The sequence below is a fragment of the Protopterus annectens genome, chromosome 1.part0, assembly GCF_019279795.1.
Source record: "Protopterus annectens isolate FY-2018-M chromosome 1.part0, PAN1.0, whole genome shotgun sequence".
Classification (NCBI taxonomy): Eukaryota; Metazoa; Chordata; order Ceratodontiformes; family Protopteridae; genus Protopterus; species Protopterus annectens.
Window position 1 is genome coordinate 1,807,958,032 of NC_056725.1, and position 17,668 is coordinate 1,807,975,699.

The following is a 17,668-nucleotide window of genomic DNA, read 5'->3' on the forward strand; positions in this document are numbered from 1 at the left end:
CTGAAATGGCAGAGGCATGAATTTTAATTGACGAAAAGGAAAGGCCTTTATCCAGCATCTCAGTTAAGTATTGCAAAATCTGAGGAATATTTGGAACATTCGTGTCTACCTTGTACCTGGTTCCAAGCACAATCTCTTCCATTTTTCTGCATAAGATTTTCTGGTGCTAGGCCTCCTAAATAGATCCATCACTGCTTTAGAGAGAGGTGTGTCTTGAATGGCTACATTATCCACTATGCTACCAGGTTTAAGGTCCTGAGTTGGCTGTGCAGTATCGGACTGTCTTGTTGGGTCAATAAGTGAGGAACTTGAGGTAATGTCCAAGCTGGGCATTGAGACAAGCTCTTTAGGATTGGATACCAGTGCTGGCGGGGCCAGTCTGGGGCAATCAGTATCATTTTTGGCTTCTCTTGTCTGACCTTGAAGAGTACCTTGGGGAGGAGAGGCAGAGGAGGAAAGGCATATACTGTCAGTTTTTTTTCAGCTGAAAGAGCATCCACTTTCCATGCTTGCTTGTGATAAGTCCTTGTGCAGAATCTCTGTAGTTGGCAGTTGTGAGGGGAGGCAAATAGGTCTATGTCCGGGCATCCCCAGTTCTTTGTTATCATGCTGAATACTTGTGGATCCAATTTCCACTCGTGGGGATCCATTAGGTTTCTGCTTAGTTCGTCTGCCAGAGTATTTATCCTTCCTGGCAGGAATTGTGCTTGCAGAAGTACTTGGTAAGTCAATGTTGTGTCCCACAAGTTCATGGCTAGTCTGCAGAGGGGTTAGGAACGTGTGCCCCCCTGCCTGTTTATGTACCACGACTGTAGTACTGTCCGTCTTTATTAGTAGTTGTCCTGGATGAAGTAGATCCTTGAAGGCTGTCAGGGCATTCTGTACAGCTGGCATCTCTTTTTGACGGATATGTAGATGCATTTGACGTGTGGACCATGTGCCCTGAATACATCTTCCTGCCATATGGGCCCCCCAGGCATAATCTGATGCATCTGTTGTCAATGTCTGCCTGGCTGTGGGTATGGTGAATGGCTGTCCTGTGTTGAGGTGACAGGCTTTTGCCCACCATCGAAACTCCTGTTGCAGGGAGGGAATGAGGGTAATTATTGTTTCCAGGCTGTTGCAATGCTGAGTCCAAACACTTTTTAGATACCACTGAAGTTTCCTCATATACAGTCTTGCATATGGAATTAGTAGAATGCAGGATGCCATGAAGCCCAAAGCCTGCAGAATTTTTCTTGCAGATAATTAGGTCTTTGTTGCCAACATTTTGAAATAAGTAGTCGGCTGTCTGTGTTTGCCTGGCGTGAGAAAAGCCATCTGGGCAGTTGTATTTAAACTTGCACCCAGGAATATTATCTCTTGAGAGGGTATGAGTTTTGATTTCTTTTCGTTTACTGTGGACCCTAGACCTGTTGGTAACCTTTTTACAAACCCCAGATGCTGTAAGTAGTGTGTCCTTGTTCTCTGCTTGAATAAGGCAGTCGTCCAAGTAAGGATATATTTGGATTCCTCTGTCTGCAAAATGCAATCACTGGTGCCAGGCATTTTGTGAAGACCCTCGGCGCAGTAGATAAGCCAAAGGGCAGTGCAGAGAATTGGGTAATGCATTGAGCCAGCTATAAATCTGAGGTATCTTCTGCATGATTGTCTGATTGGGACATGCTGGTATGCCTCTTTTAAGGTCTAAAGTCACAAGCCAAGCTTCTTGCCCAGCATGGGCAGAAGCAGCTGCACAGTTAACATTTTGAATTTTGGAATATCCAGGAATGTGTTTAGGACAGACAGGTCCAATATTGGTCTCCAGGCTTTGTCCTTTCTGGGTACCAAGAATAGCCTTGAGTAAAATCCTTGTCCCTGCTCTTGCTGTGGTACTTGTTGAATGGCTCTCATGTCCATGAGGGATGAAACTTGTTTTTGTGCCTCTACCCATTGATTGCGTGGCAGGTTTGGCATACCGTTTGGCCTTGGCAGGGTGTGAAAGTGGAACCTGTAGCCTTGAGATACGATATTTAAGACCCATTTGTCCTGGGTGATCATGTGCCAATTTTGTGAAAAAGTGCTAGTTTCCCCCCAAAGGAGCCGCCAGAAGATAAGTGCTTGGTGTTGGCAGGGGAAAGTCACTGAGACTGTTTCCTGTATGGCTGTGATTTTTCCTCTCCACTTTTGGAGGTAGAAGCACCCCATTGCTTAGGCCTGTATGAGCCTTGGGGCTGTGATCTGCCTCTTTGTGGCCTGTCTGACACTGGAAAGGACCAATTCTTTGTAGGCCAGTTCCTGCTAAATCTGGTAGGCTGTACCTGTAAGAAATCCTTCACTGTTTGCATAGATTTAGCTTTGTCCTCCATTTTCTTCAACACTTCTTCTGCTTTAACACCAAACAAGGTATCATGTTGTAATGGAGAATCTACTAGTTTTGCTTTAACATGATCAGGCAGATTCTGTTCTTTTAACCAAGCATGCCTCCTAATGACAGAACCTGTAACTGCGGCCCTGCAGGAGGCCTCTAGAGAATCAAAACCACATTGCAAAGTATGCTTTCCCACTTGTTCAGCTGCATGCAATAAATCCTGCATTTCTTTGTTTTCTGCAAATTCTGAATTTGTCAACATTTTCTGTTTAAGCAGTGACATAAGATATTGCTGATATTTAAGCATATGAAACTGACAATTTAAAGCTCTTACAGCCAAGGTAGCAGAAGTATAAATCTTTTTCCCCCATCTGTCCAGGGCCCTTGAATCCCTATCAGAGGGGATATGTTTTTTTGCAGTGGAAGCCTTGACCCCCCCTTGGGACCCTGAGAAATGGTTTCTGGGTCAGTAGCAGGGTTTTTGTAAAGAAATTTATGTGAATCAGGAACCCTGTAGTATCTGTCTGGCTTAACAGGAGCTGGTGGTAAAGAGTCAGGAGATAGACCGGACTCTGTAAAAACATCATCTACAATGTCTAAAGCAGGAGGAACAGCAAGGGGCCTGTGCTGGGGTAATAAAAGGACGTCTCTGAGCCTTTTCTTGGATTCTGAGTAATCTTGGCTCTCCCAATGGAAATGCTCCCTCACAGTATGCAGGGACTCCCCAAAAGAATAATCCTCAGGAGGAGAGGCTGAAGGGATAGATTCATCAGCATCAGAATCCTCATAGGGAGGAAGGGAATACTCATGTTCAAAAGAGGAATCAGAGGAAATGGAAATCTGATCTGAAGATTCATATTCCATTTCTTGCCTAGGCCTCATCAGGAGTGGGATGGGAACCCCTGATCAAAGTAATTAGGTCTTCGGCCATTTTAAGCATCTGTTTTTTAGGCATGGAGGCCTGTCCAGGAGAATGCTGTACTTGTTTCTTTGTCTTTAGAGCTGCTTTAGTCTTTGCCTTTGAAGCTGAAGTTGGCTTTACATATAACTGTGTAGGCATTGAAAACACCCTCAGAAGCCGATGCCTGCTCAGCGGCTCTGGACCCATCTGAAGGAATAGTTTCCGAGTGTCCAATACCTTGAGTTTCCAGTGGCCTAGCTGGCTCCACGTGGGAGTCGGAAGCGGCCTGTGGCTCTGAGAACCGGAAACAGGCCTAGCGGAAGCCTCGTTGTCTGTTTTGGACCTCGGATGCCTGTCCTTTTCTTTGCACTTTTTATAAACTTCGGTAGTCTGCAGTTCCGAAGGCATTATATAATTGAATCTTCAGCCAAAGTAATGAAATGGAAAATCGTACCGACGCTTAATAGTGCGTTGGTTAAATCTAGCACAAAACCGACAACTAGCAACGTTGTGGTCAGGGCCTAGGCAAGGAATTCAGTAAGAATGAAAATCCTTATGAGGTATTTGCTTCCCACTAGAAATACAATTAACTTTTTCTGACATCGGTCTGGAGCAAGAAAAAAAGTTTCCCCAACGGGGTACTTAGCTTTAATGAAGACTTCGGATATGAAATTTGAATTTGAAAATCTCAGGAGTTGGCCGACCGGCACTTGTGAACTACTTTTGCTTTGGGCACCGCGTGGCAAAAAGACTGAAGAAAAAGGTGTTGGCTGCATCTTTTATACCCCTGGCACACTGACGTCAGGGAGGAGGCGACGCCGGACCTAGACTTTCGAACTCGGGCCGACTGCGGGTAGCCTGTCAGCAGGATAACCCAATTGTAATGACTACAACAGTGAAACACGATGAACATCAGTATATCATCCACCACTTATCCAGAGCAGTGGCTTCACATTGTTTATTGCTGAGCAGCAAGACAGATCTGAGGCAGGGCATGGCACAGGTACATTGTGGGAGCAAGTAATGATCTTCAGACTGACTGTTGAAGCAATTGAACTGCTGGATTACTCGGCCTGATTGCTCATTTCTAGCAGTTACAGTTAAATGTGACAATGGGCACCAGGTGTTGATGCAGTCCATGCTACAGCCAGTGTCAAAACATAACATTAACATTATTGCCTAGCTACATAGCTGAAAGGGATGCAGTTGTGACTGTGACACGATTAAAGGTCAGTTCACTTGATTATAGTTTGACTGTTTTAAGAATTTACAAATGCAGCCTAAAAAAGCAACACTATTGCATACTTCAGAAATTTATATACTGTGCTTGTATCATTTTTTTGTTTCCAGTCTACAGAATGTTTTATTATGACCTGGTTATAAATGTAAGCTTTTAGTCTAAAAATTAAAAAATGAAGAATCACAAGCATCACAAATGAATATTTACATACACAATGAATATTCACATACACACAGGAGCAATCAAAATTACAAAAATTAAGAAAGATGCGTATTAAAAGTCTTTATTTATGTTTGGTCAATACAATCTTTTTTGAGCCACAAAGCAAATATGTACTTAACAAGATACAACAGCTTTTAGAAACGAACTATGCACATATTTCTTAAACACAGCTGTCTTCTAGCATAAGAAAAGTCTATGTGCACAATTAAACGGTAGTCACTGGAATTACAGACTCCCTGAACATATAAAAACTGTGCTGCAAAACTACTGTACAAGGTAAATATGTATTATACAGCTCACAGATGAACTTTCTGCAATGCAGTATCAATGCAATTAGGGTAGTACACCCCTTGCAGCACAGAATTCTATACACAGACAATACGGACATCAATATCAGTTGTGGAAATATTTTTGCAACATCACATTAAATCATAAAAAACGTTGTATACATAAATCAAACTGTCCATTTAGTAATGGTCGATGTAATCACGTTAAAATTTTTGAAGCATCAAAAGTATTACATAAATCAAATTGGAAAACTCATAAAAATTCAAAACTGTAACAAAAAAGTTACACTACTTTCAAAAGTCTGGACAGTATCTTCAACCAGATTAAATGTCACTGTGTGTTAAACGCAAGTGTTGCGAAATGTTAGAAAACTCAACTTTGTGTAGAAGTTGTAGAGTCCAAACCATTTTGAACATGGCGGGAACCCACAGTTCTGTTACCCTTTCCATTCAATGGCTTTTCTTCTGAAGGATCATTGTTGGAGTCTGTGTCATTTGAGTTGTGAGTGAGAGAATTCTCACTACCTGTGGGAGAGTCTACACTCTCATAACCAGTGCTAAGTGCATTTATATAGCTACTGCTTCCTCTGCTTGTCCTTCCTTCAGAGTGGTTAGACAATTTACTTCCATTCTCAGGAGACAATGCTAAGTCTTCAGTGTTGCTGCCCTCCCTATAAAAAGTGGATGTCCTCTGATGGAAGGAACTACCATTAGTTGGTCCATTTACCAGGCGACTGCAGTCTTTTCCCATGACATCTGCTGAAACTGAAGATTCTAAGGGTGGAGTCCGACTGGTACTAGAGGCTAAAGCTTGGGACTGCTGCTGCTGACACTGAGACAGTTGCTGACGAGTATCTTTTAGCTGCTGTTGAAGAACTAGGATAGTACTCTGCATTCCCTCTACCTCCTCATCAAGCTGTATGATGAAGTCATTTAGTTCTGCATACGAGGAAAAAAATTGATTATATTGGATGACGCTGAACACCATAACATTATGACTGCTGCACTAAAAGTAGTCATTCAACCTAATAATTTTAATGAGCAATTTTCTGGGGAAAAATGCTTTCTGAACTACCAATAATCTACAAAAAGCTACTGCACCTTGATCAATCAGGGCACTTGACAGTCAACTTCACCCTCCTGCTGTAGGTGAACTACACATGGCTAATTTTATAGAAATGAATATTCATATCACAGAAACTATACATTTTGTATGGTGAAATATGCCATACTGTTACTAATTGCTAACTAGAAGGTAACAAAATGTCAGTAAGAAATCCCAAATTCAAAGTTCTAAAAAGGGGTCTGTGCTTTTTTAGTTAACAGACACATTCCCAATGATAAGTTAGTTTCAGAATACAATTCAACTAAATGCTCTCTCAGTTTAACATGTGCTGCTCCTACCTTTCCCTATTACAAATGGATCAAACTTAGCAGACTTAACCAATTATGGATAAATGTAGCACTTTTTACTTATGGGTAATCTGGTTGGACTTATTGACTTACGAAATTTACAACTTTGTAAAATACAGTTATACAAGTACACTCACCAAAACAGACGTGTAAGCAAGGTCACGGCTGTAGCAGTAGTATTCACTACAGCTGTCTGCCAGCCAAATGAACCATAATCCACATCTGTCCACTTCATTTTCATTTCAAATTCAGCTACTGCCCAAATTAGTCAGCTGACACCCTTCAGACATTTCCAAACCCTAACTACTCCCCTATTCCCACAATTATCTACATAGAGAGCGAGAGTGTAAAGAGAACATTAAATGTGGAGATGGAGGGGTGGGAAGGAATACTGCAACAGTGATCAGTAGGACATCTACTGTTATGGTAAGTTCTTACACAACTGTACTACGTTCTGACTGAAATCACTGGAGTATTCCAAATATACAGGTGATTCCCACAGCTAAAGAGAAAGTAAGGGTGGTTGATTAAAATTCATTAGAATGGTCAAAGAAGCCAGATTGACTAAACAATACAGGATTAGTCCTAAATATGTACAGATGACCAGCTAGCAGCTTCCAATACGGACCTGGCAAACACTTCTTTGTAGAAAGCTTCACAGGTTGCTACTGCACTGGTAGAGTGAGCTCAAAGGCAAGGAAATGACATGTGAGTAACAAAAGGAGATGGCCTTAAAGATTCAGCTTGCAATGGTTTGTTTGGACACTGGCTGGCCCAGTTTACAGTCCATGAAAGAAACAGTTGATCAGATTTTTGAATGGATTTTGTTTTGTCCAAATAGAATCTTAGCTGCCTGTGAATGCCCACAAAATGCAGTACTCACTCTGTTGGTTGGAAAAGAAGCTATTTCGGTTTATGACCCGACAGACAGTTCATTCGCTATTATAGGCATTAATGAGCGATTAGCCCTGAGGGTCACCCTGTTTTGTGAAAAATAGAAGACAGGAATGAAGAAGAATGACTCTAGCAAAGCCTGCTCTGGATCCGGAGATGCCATCCAACTTGCAATGTTTAGTGAAAGCGTGAACAGAAGTCCAAGTGGCTGCTTCCAAAATAGTAGCATCCAAATCCTTGAAAAAGGCATCAGAAGAGGCAACAGCTCTAGCAGAATGAGCCTTAAGAGGGAAGAGGGAGACTTACCATGAAAAACATAACAAAAAGAAAGGGCCTTGAAAATCCAAGTAGAAACTGCTTGGAAAAAATACAGTTGTGTACACTTATCATAAATGTAGACGTTAGAGTGTATTCACTGTTGCAGTCATCACACTTGGGTTATCTGCCTGCAGGCAGGCCTCAGTCGGCCCGAATACCAGAGTCTTGGGATTTCTGTCTCGGATGCTGTCACTTCTTCCATGATATCAGGTTGTCAGGAGTATAAAACATGCAGCTGACGCCATTACATCAGTTTTTCTTGCCCCAGATATCAGGAGTCCCCAAAATAGGAAGCAATTACATGGTGTGGAAGACCTCCAGTAAAAAATAAATACCATTGCCATAAAATATGGCCAAAAAAGAGGATAGGTAGAAAGTATAGAAAAGTCAGGGGTCTGGAGGGAGGGTAATCAGGACTGCAACAGTGAATACACTTTAACATCTACATTTATGGTAAGTGTACACAACTGTACTATGTTCTTTGTGTTTCACTGTTGCAGTTACCACACTTGGGTAGATTCCCAAAGTTGAGGAAGGGTGGAGGCAGTCAAGAAGTATTAGGGCTGGCTAGCAGACCTTGTAAGACTGCTGTAGCAAATCCAGCTCTGGATTTAGAAAAAAATAGGCAAGTGGTAATGCTTGGTGAAGGTGTGTACAAAATTCCAAGTTGCAGCTCCCAGGATGCCATGGTAGGGACTCCCCTGAGAAATGCTGTAGAGGTTGAGGTAGCCCTAGTGGAATGGGTTTTGATCCCCTGTAGGGTAAGTTTTCCATGGGGTTTGCAACAGAAATGGAAGCAGTGTGCTATCCATTTGGAGATGGTTTGCTTTGAAATGGCCTTGCCCTCTGCCCCTGTAGCAAAGCTGACTATTAGCTGGTCAGATTTTCTGAAAGGTTTAGTCCTGTCATGGTAGAACCTAGGCTGCCTGTGCACATCTCCAAGGAGTGCAGGATCCTTTCCCCCTTATTCTGAGGATTAGGGAAATAAGTTGGAAAATGGGTGGATTGGTTTAAAGCCACACTAGATAACACCTTGGGCATACTAGTCTTGAGGGAAACCCTGTCCACATGGAAGATAATGAAGGGTTCCAAAGCCATAAGGGCCTGCACACTTGTTGCTGAAGTGATGGCTAGAAATAAGGCTGTTTTCCAAGAGAGGAATTTTAACTCTGCTATAGCAGCAGGCTCAAAGGGGGTAAACGTGAGCATCTTTAGTACAAAGTTAAGGTCCCAGGGCTGGAGTGGGAGCTCTCCTCAGGGGTCTGAAATTGTTAGCTCCTCTCAGGAACTGTTTGACCAGAGGGTGAGAGAAGAGGGGTGACTCAGTATTGTAATAAGCAGAGATGGCAGAGGTATGAATCTTAACTGAAGAGAAGGATAGGCCTTTGTGGAGCAGTGCTGCTAGATAACCTAGGATTTGAGGTAAGTTGGGCACAGTTGTGTCCTTTCCCTGAGACTGGCTCCAAGAACAGTATCTTTTCTACTTTTCTGAATAGGATTTCCTAGTACTAGGCCTCCTGGTCTCTAATATGACATCCAGCACCTGATTGCTGAGGGTTGCTGGTGATGTATTCAGGGGATGAGCCAGGCTGCTAGGTTCAGGGTTGCAGCTGAGGATGCAAAATCTGGCACTCCTGCTGGGACAGCAGGGAAGGGGTCTGAGGCAGGTGTCAGGGTGGCACTGCTGTCAGACTGCGTAAAAGTGGGTACTAGTGCTGGCGTGGCCAGTCTGGTGTAATCAGGATTGTCCTTGGCTTGTCCTGTTTGATCTTCAGCAGTACTTTAGAGAGGAGGGGCAGAGGGGGAAAGGCATAGATTGAGAGGTTTTCCTATGTAAAGGACAAGGCATCCACATTCCATGCTTGGCTGTGGGAAGTTCTGGTGCAAAATTTGCTCAATTGATAGTTCTGGGGGGAGGCAAAGAAGTCCACCTCTGGTGCCCCCCACCTGTGAATCAGAAACTTGAATGATTTGGGTTCCAGTTTCCACTTGTGTGGGTCCATTAGATTTCTGCTTAAATTGTCTGCCAGTGAATTGAGCTTGCAGGTGCACTTGATTGCTCAAGGCTGTGTTCCTCAGAGCCATGGCTAACCTGCACAGTGAGTAGGAATGAGTTCCTCCCTGCTTGTTTATGCACCACATAACTGTGGTGTTGTCTGTCTTTATCAAGAGTTGTCCTGGAAGGATAAGGTATTTGAAGGCTGTCAGTGCATTCTGTACAGCTAACATTTCTTTTTGATTGACATGCAGGTGCATTTGTCTTGGGCTCCATTTTCCTTGAATGTATTTGCCTGCCATGTGAGCCTCCCATGCATAATCTGATGCGTCTGTTGTCAAGGTTTGGGCGGCAGGGGGGGGGGGGGGGGTGAGTGAAAGGGAGTCCCTTGTTGTGGTAGCAGGCCTCTGCCCACCAAAGGAACTTTGTCCTTAGGCAAGCAATGATAGAATCATTGTTTCCGGGTCCTGAGAATGTTAGCAACAGAGACTTTTTAAGTACCATTGAAGTTTCCTTATATGCAGTCTTGCATATGGAATTAGTAGAATGCAAGAGGCCATGAACACTAGGGCTTGCAGTATTTTTCTTGCAGACAGTTGGGTTTGGGTGGCCAGTAGATTGAAGTAGTTTGTCAAATAAACCTGTTTTTCTGGAGTGAGGAATGACATCTGGGAAGTTGTGTTCAAGCTTGCTCCCAGGAATACAATTTTTTGGCTGGGTACCAGATGTGATTTCTTTTCGTTGATGATATACCCCAGAGAAGTTAGAAGTCTCTTTACAAATGTCAGGTGCTGAAGTAGCAATTCCTGACTGTCCACCTGAATCAAGCAATTGTCCAAGTATGGGTAAATTTGAATTTTTCTCTGCCTGCAGTATGTAATGGCTGCAGCTAGGCATTTTGTGAATGCGTTGGGCGCAGTAGACAAGCCAAAGGGAAGTGCAGAGAACTGATAGTGCATAGAGCCTGCCCTGAAAAGTACAGTTTTGTACCTACCATAAATGTAGATGTCCGATAGATATGCAACTGCAGTCATAACATATGGGTTGTCCTGCCTCAGGCAGCCCTCAGTCGGCCGAAATCCAAAGTCTGGGTCCGGCGACGGCTGGTGTCGCCTCCTCTCCGACGTCACCACGGCTGGAGTATAAAGGCATCGGCCGACGCCATCTTCTTCAGTGTTTCTTGCCCCAGATGCCAGGTGCCCTCCTAGGAAGGCTGAATTTGGTAAATGGATAAAAATAATCCCAAACATGCACAACAGTAATAAACAGATACACCATAGGAATACCCCCAGCTAATGGGAAAAGGGGTAAGGACCCAAATAGAAGGATACAGAGGGGTAGGTGGGAGGGAAAATCCGACTGCAGTTGCATATCTATCGGACATCTACATTTATGGTAGGTACAAAACTGTACTATGTCCTTTAAGAATGCAACTGCAGTCATAACATATGGGTTGAATACCATAGCCAAGCTGGGGGTGGATGGAACTAAGATAAGGATGGTGTAGCTAAAATCCCCTGCAGGACTGCCGAAGCAAAGCCTGCTCGGGATCTGGAATATAAGGGCAGGTTGTAGTGCTTGGTAAATGTATGCACAGAGCTCCATGTAGCAGCCTCTAAGATGTCCTTTGTTGCCACTCCTCTTAGGAAAGCAGTGGAAGTGGCCATAGCTCTGGTGGAATGTGGCCTAATATTAGCTGGCACACCTTTTCCATGGAAAGAATAGCAGAATCTGATGCAATGTCCAATCCATTTTGAAATTGTTTGTTTGGAGATGGCTTTTCCTTGCATTCCAGCAGCATAGGCTACAAACAGTTGGTCAGACTTTCTGGTGGCCTTAGTTCTGTCCAAGTAGTAATGTAGTTGTCTGTGTATGTCCAAAGTGTGCAGTAGCTTTTCCCCCCTGTTTTGAGGATTGGGGAAGAATGCAGGCAGGTGAATATCTTGATTTAGAGACACCCTGGAAATAACTTTGGGCATGAATGTAGGATTGGTTCTTAGAGAAACTCTGTCCTGATGAAAAATGAGGAAGGGAGGCACTGCCATGAGTGCCTGTATCTCCGAAACTCTTCTTGCAGATGTGACTGCCAATAAGAAGGCTGTCTTCCATGAAAGAAATTGCATTTCTGAACTTGCTGCTGGCTCAAATGGAGGAAGAGTTAATTTTTCCAACACATAATTGAGGTCCCATGCAGGTACTGGCTGTTTTCTGGGAGGTTTGATATTCTTTATTCCCCTTAGAAACTGTCTTAGCAAGGGATGAGAAAACACTGGAGGGTCACAGTTGTATTTTGCTGAGATTGCTGAGGCATGAATCTTTATTGAAGAGTATGAAAGTCCAGTATGAAGTAGTTCTGCCAAGTATTCTAAAATCTGAGGTATACTCGGTAATGCTGTGTCCTGACCTCTGTTGGCATTCCATATGCTGAATCTCTTCCATTTGGCTGAATATGCTTTTCTTGTGGAAGGTCTGCGTGCTTCCAGCAGGATCTCTTGAACGGATTTTGATAGAGAGGTAGGTGGAGAAGTCACGTTAGCCTCCAGGCTGTCAGGTGTAATGATTTTCAGGTCTTGATGTACAGTCCTGTAATTGTGTTGTGTTAGGAGCAGGGGCCATAGAGTCAGAGGCCATGATTTGGTCCGAGTTATGGTCAATAGCAATGGGTACCAGTGTTGTCTTGGCCAGTCTGGAGCAATCAAAATACCTGTTGGTTGTTCTGCTTTGATCTTCAGTATCACCTTGGTCAGCAGAGGCAGAGGAGGGAATGCATACATTTTTAGAGAATTCCAGCTGAAGGAGAGAGCATCCGCCTTCCAGGCTAGAGGATGGGGAGTCCTTGTGCAGAACTTTTTCAGGTGATGATTTAAGTGGGATGCGAAAAGATCTACATCCGGTCTTCCCCATGTCTTCGTCAGTTGAGAGAAAATGTGAGGATGCAACATCCATTCGTGTGGATCCATGAAATTTCTGCTCAGGTTGTCCGCCAGTACATTGTCCTTGCCTGGTACAAACTGGGATTGTAAATTTATCTTCAGGCTCAGGGATTTTTCCCAGAGAAGCATTGTTAGTCTGCAGAGGGGATAAGAATGAGTGCCTCCCTGCTTGTTTATGTACCACATGACAGTGGTGTTGTCTGTCCTTATCAGTAAATGTCCTTGTTGTAGTGATTTTTCGAAAGCCTCGATTGCATGCATCACTGCCAACATTTCTTTTTGGTTTATGTGCAGATGTCTTTCCTTTGGGGTCCATTGCCCCTGAATGCATCTGTCCTCCATGTGCGCCCCCCATCCATGGTCTGAGGCATCTGTTGTAATCATTTGGCCTGCTTGAGGTCTGTTGAAAGGCATACCTTTGTTTTGCTGACTGGCTTCAGCCCACCATAAAAATTCTTTTTGCATACATGGGATAAGTGGGATTATGTCCTCTAGGCTTTGGCTGTGTTGAGACCATAAGTTTTTTAAATACCATTGCAGCTTTCTCATATGAAGTCTTGCCAAAGGTATCAGAAGGATGCAGGATGCCATGAACCCCAGGGCCTGCAGGATTTTCCTTGCAGTCAGCTGGGAGAGTTTTGCTAGGCCTTTGAAGTACTCTGGTAAATGCTGCTGTTTTTCCTCTGTGAGGTAGGCCATTTGGTTTTCTGTGTCCAGTTTGGCTCCTAAGAAAATAATCTGTTGGGATGGCAGTAGTTTTGACTTCTGAATGTTGACTGTGTATCCCAAGGCCTGCAGTAGATGCATGACATAATCCACATTTTCTTTTAAGGTTTGTTTGTTGTCTGCTTGTATGAGGCAGTCGTCCAAGTAGGGGTATATTTGAATCCCCTGCAGTCTGCAGTGTGCCACTACTGATGCCAGGCATTTCGTGAACACTCTGGGCGCAGTAGATAAGCCAAACGGCAATGCTGAGAATTGATAATGCTCTGTTCCTGCAAGAAATCTGAGGTATCTTCTGCAACTTTGTCTGATTGGGACATGCAGGTATGCCTCCTTGAGGTCCAGAGTGACCAGCCAAGACCCCTTGCCCAGCATGGGGAGGAGTTGCTGCAACGTCAGCATTTTGAACTTTGGCACTATGAGAAAAGTGTTTAGAGATGACAAGTCCAGTATGGGTCTCCATTTGTTTTCTTTTCTTGGAACAAGGAACAGCCTTGAATAAAATCCCTGGCCTTGCTCCTGAGGAGGAACCCTTTCTATTGCTTTTATGCTTAACAGCTTGGAAACTTGAGAGAATGCCTCTGCCCTTTGATGATGTGGCAGGTTTGGCGTGCCTTGTCTTATTGGTAATGTGTGGAAGTGGAATCTGTACATTTGTCTATCAAATCCAGAATCCAGTTGTCCTTGGTTAAGATATGCCAGTTTTGTGAGAATAAGGATAATTTTCCGCCCAAGGGTGCTTCTCTTTGGACCTTTGTAGGCGGAATGAAAATCAAGTCATTGCGATTGTCCTTGTGGTGCAGCTGAACTGTCTGCACCACTTCTTTGATTTGGAGGTTGCCATTGGCGTCCCCTGTAAGATCCTCGGTATTGCCCTCTACCTCGGGCACGTCTGCTTTTTCCCCTTTGAAACTTGTCTGAGCTGGGGAAGGACCAATTCTTTGAGGGCCAGTTTCTGCTGAATCTGGGTGGCTGAACCTGAAGGAAATCCTTGACTGTCTGTACTGACTTTGCTTTTTCCTCTATGGATTTCAATACATCTTGTGCATTAGCACCAAAAAGCTTCTGTTTTTCCAAAGGTGCATCAAGTAACTTTACTTTAACATGGTCAGGCAAAGACTGATCCTTTAACCAAGCATGTCTACGTATCACAGCCCCAGTCATAGCTGCCCTACATGAAGCTTCCAGTGCATCATAACCACACTGTAGAAAATGGTTATTAACCTGCTGAGTGCTATGTATATGATCCTGCAATGCCTTTTTATCGATAAGCTCAGGAGAAGCTAACTTTTTCTGTAAATCATCCAGGAGAAAATCCTGGTACTGAAACATGTGAAAAAGGCAATTTAGTGACCTCATGGCCAGGGTAGTAGAAGTATATACTTTTTTACCCCATCTCTCCAGGGACCTTGCTTCCCTGTCTGCTGGCAGTGGGCTTTTGGCAGAGGAGGTAGCCACTCCCTTGGGGCCCTGTGAAATAGTTTCTAGATCCACAGAGTGGGCCTTAAAAAGGTGCTTGTGAGTGTCAGGGACCCTATAATATCTGTCCGGCTTGACAGGAGCCGGCGGAAGAGAATCAGGGTTAGCACTGGAGTCAGAGAAAACATCATCCAAAACATCCATAACAGGTGGAATAGCTAAAGGCCTGTGCTGGGGAAGCTTGAGGAAGGTACGAAGTCTTTTCCTGGAGTCAGAGAATTCCTGACCCTGCCATTGAAAATGTTCCCTCATGGAATGAAGGACTTCACCAAATGAAAAATCCACTGGAGGGGAGGCAGAAGGAATTGATTCCTCAGCATCAGAGTCCTCGTAGGCCTGGAAGGATTCTTCTTGGTTATCAGAATGTTCAGAATCCCCAGAGGCTTCATCCGAGGAGAGGTCGTCCGCCTGCTCAGTCCTGGGCCTTTTCTCTGCAGGTGGCTGGGAACCCCTTTCCGGATGAGGCTGAGACCCCCTGATAAGGGAAATAAGATCAGCAGCCAGAGACATGATCTGCTTATCAGAAGAAGGGGCCTGGGCAGTAGGTCTAGGATGGGCCTTGGCCTGGCTGGCGGCCTTAGCACGTGCAAAAGCCTTGATGGACATGGATATAGCAGGCCTAGCAGCCCCACGTGCAGGCGTAACCTTGTCCACAGAAATGGTGTTGGGTAGATCCAGAACTTCGGTTTCCGGAGGAAAATCAACAACCGGCACCGGAGAGATCTCCGAGACCGAAGGTCGTGTTAACGCTGTCGTCAGCCTGGAGCGGTAGATTTACCACTTCCGAAGGGACCGGAGCGCTAGCAGAGGGTTTGGGAGTAGCATCGGTAGTGGACGTGGGCTGAGGATGTCGGTCCCGGTCCTTGCGTTTTTTAGCAGATTGGGTAGTCGGTTGATCCGATGGCATGATATACGCAAAAGATTCACCGAAAAAGTCCTCGGCGAATTCTGCCCGGCGCCTGAGAGTGCGCTTATTAAAGCAAGCACAGGCAGCACAGGCCGAGACGTCGTGGTCTGGGCCCAGGCAAGGAAGGCAGAGAGAATGGAAGTCCTTATGAGGTATTTGTTTACCACAAGAAGAACAATTATTAACTTTCTCAATTTGTTCTGACATCGGCTGAGGCAAGAATAAATGTTCCCCAACGGGGTACTTAGCTTTTAGATGACTTCGGTACTGAAAACACAGGAGCTGGCCGACCGGCACTTGCGAACTGCTTCTGCTTCGGGCACCGCGCGGCAAGAAAGACTGAAGATGGCGTCGGCCGATGCCTTTATACTCCAGCCGTGGTGACGTCGGAGAGGAGGCGACACCAGCCGACGCCGGACCCAGACTTTGGAATTCGGCCGACCGAGGGCTGCCTGAGGCAGGACAACCCCATATGTTATGACTGCAGTTGCATTCTTGAAGGACATCGAGTCGGAGAAGGAGTGATCGGGGCAAACATGGGGGCTGCGCTCCCCCCCAGAGGGGGGGGAGGAGGCAACAGCACCCCCATCTGCATTTGGGTCTGTAAGAACAGACGCATCATCCGATCCATATCTGCTTTGGAGATGCTTTTTGTTGACCTGGAAGAGATAGTCGAGGCGGGCCAGGAGGGCCGCCTCGACGACCTCGAAGGAGACCAATCTTCCTCATCCGGCTCCGGTGAGAAGCTAGGCGAACGGAGCAGAGAGGAGAAGGATCCGGAGACCCTCGAAGGAGACTTAGTTGTTTTAGCTGGCGGAGCCGAGGGGTGAGACTCGGTCCGCCTTTTATGGGATCTATGTCCCTCCTTATCCTTGTGCCTCTTCTCCTTTGTTGAGGCACTAGTTTCCCCAGAGCTCAAACCCGAAGTGGGAGGTTGAGTCCCGGGTAGAGCTGAGGGAACAGAGGGAGTCGAGGCCACTGATGCAGCCGGAGCCCGAACAGGAGAGAAAGAAGAAGCTGACTCCTGGGGGAGCTTTCCCGCCAGAATCAGCTTGTTCTTCCTATCCCGAAGTGCCCGGGGGTTAAAGGCCGCAAATATCTGGCAGGCCTCAGTAATAGGCTGCCCCCAGGCACAAAACGCACTGAGTGTGGCCATCAGCTGGGGAAAGCTTGTGGCCACACTCAGTACATTTGGAAAAAATGGCCTTAGGCCCTTCCGCCATGATGAAGCACTCACACACACACCCAAACGCTAAGGAGGGAGGGGGAGGGACAAGAAACTAACTACTGTACCAGTAAGAATTTAGAAAACTAACATAAACAAGGGGGTAGAAGCTTTTACTACCACACACACTCGATTTCGAAGTTTTTGTTGAAAAAAGATTGAAAATGATCTCACCCAGCCAGGAGCTCTTCAAAAGTAAAGCTTCTTCAGCCATGGCAAAAAACGATCTGAGGTAATGTGGTTGGTAGCAGGGGATTATGGGTAGGGGGAGGAGCTAGGAGCTCAGATCTTGGTAAGCTGCCGGCTCGGATCCGAAGTCGGATCAGATACCCACAGGTTGCAGAGCAAATGAAGTAACTACTTCAGATCATGTGGCCTGGGTGTCGTTTTTTTCGACATAGATCAAGATTTAGGCCTTAGTATTGAAGGTGGAGTTGGTTTGATATGCAAGTCTGCAGGCCTGAATACACCCTCAGAAGCCAGTGCCTGCACAGCGGCTCCGGACCCATCCAAGGTAGAGACATCCGTGGGTTCCATAGTTGAAGTATCTCGCGGAATACCGGACTCCGAATGGGTCTCAGTACAGGCCTGCGAGTCAGAAGAAGCAGGTATCAGGGGCAGCGAAAGCGCCTCACTGAGTACCATCGAACTGGCAACTGGCTTAGGAGAAGTGTCGTCTGCAGTTTTGGACCTCAATGGCCCGTCTCTGTCTTTATCTTTGCGTTTTTTCAAAATTCCGGTAGTTGGAAGGCTAACCAACGTCATTTCTGGATAACTAAA

General features: G+C 45.2%; 1 protein-coding gene across 2 annotated transcripts in view; it reads right to left on the bottom strand.

The window, feature by feature from the left end:
• Nucleotides 1–4,758: 4,758 nt before the first annotated feature.
• LOC122800178 (WT1 associated protein) overlaps nucleotides 4,759–17,668 on the bottom strand; it is a 1,433,819-nt gene continuing 1,420,909 nt past the window's right edge. For both annotated transcript variants that reach the window (XM_044069689.1, XM_044069693.1), the window contains exon 8: nucleotides 4,759–5,939. In XM_044069689.1, coding sequence (XP_043925624.1) covers nucleotides 5,374–5,939 — 566 coding nt within the window. In that variant the 3' untranslated portion in view covers nucleotides 4,759–5,373. The remainder of the gene's footprint in view (nucleotides 5,940–17,668) is intronic.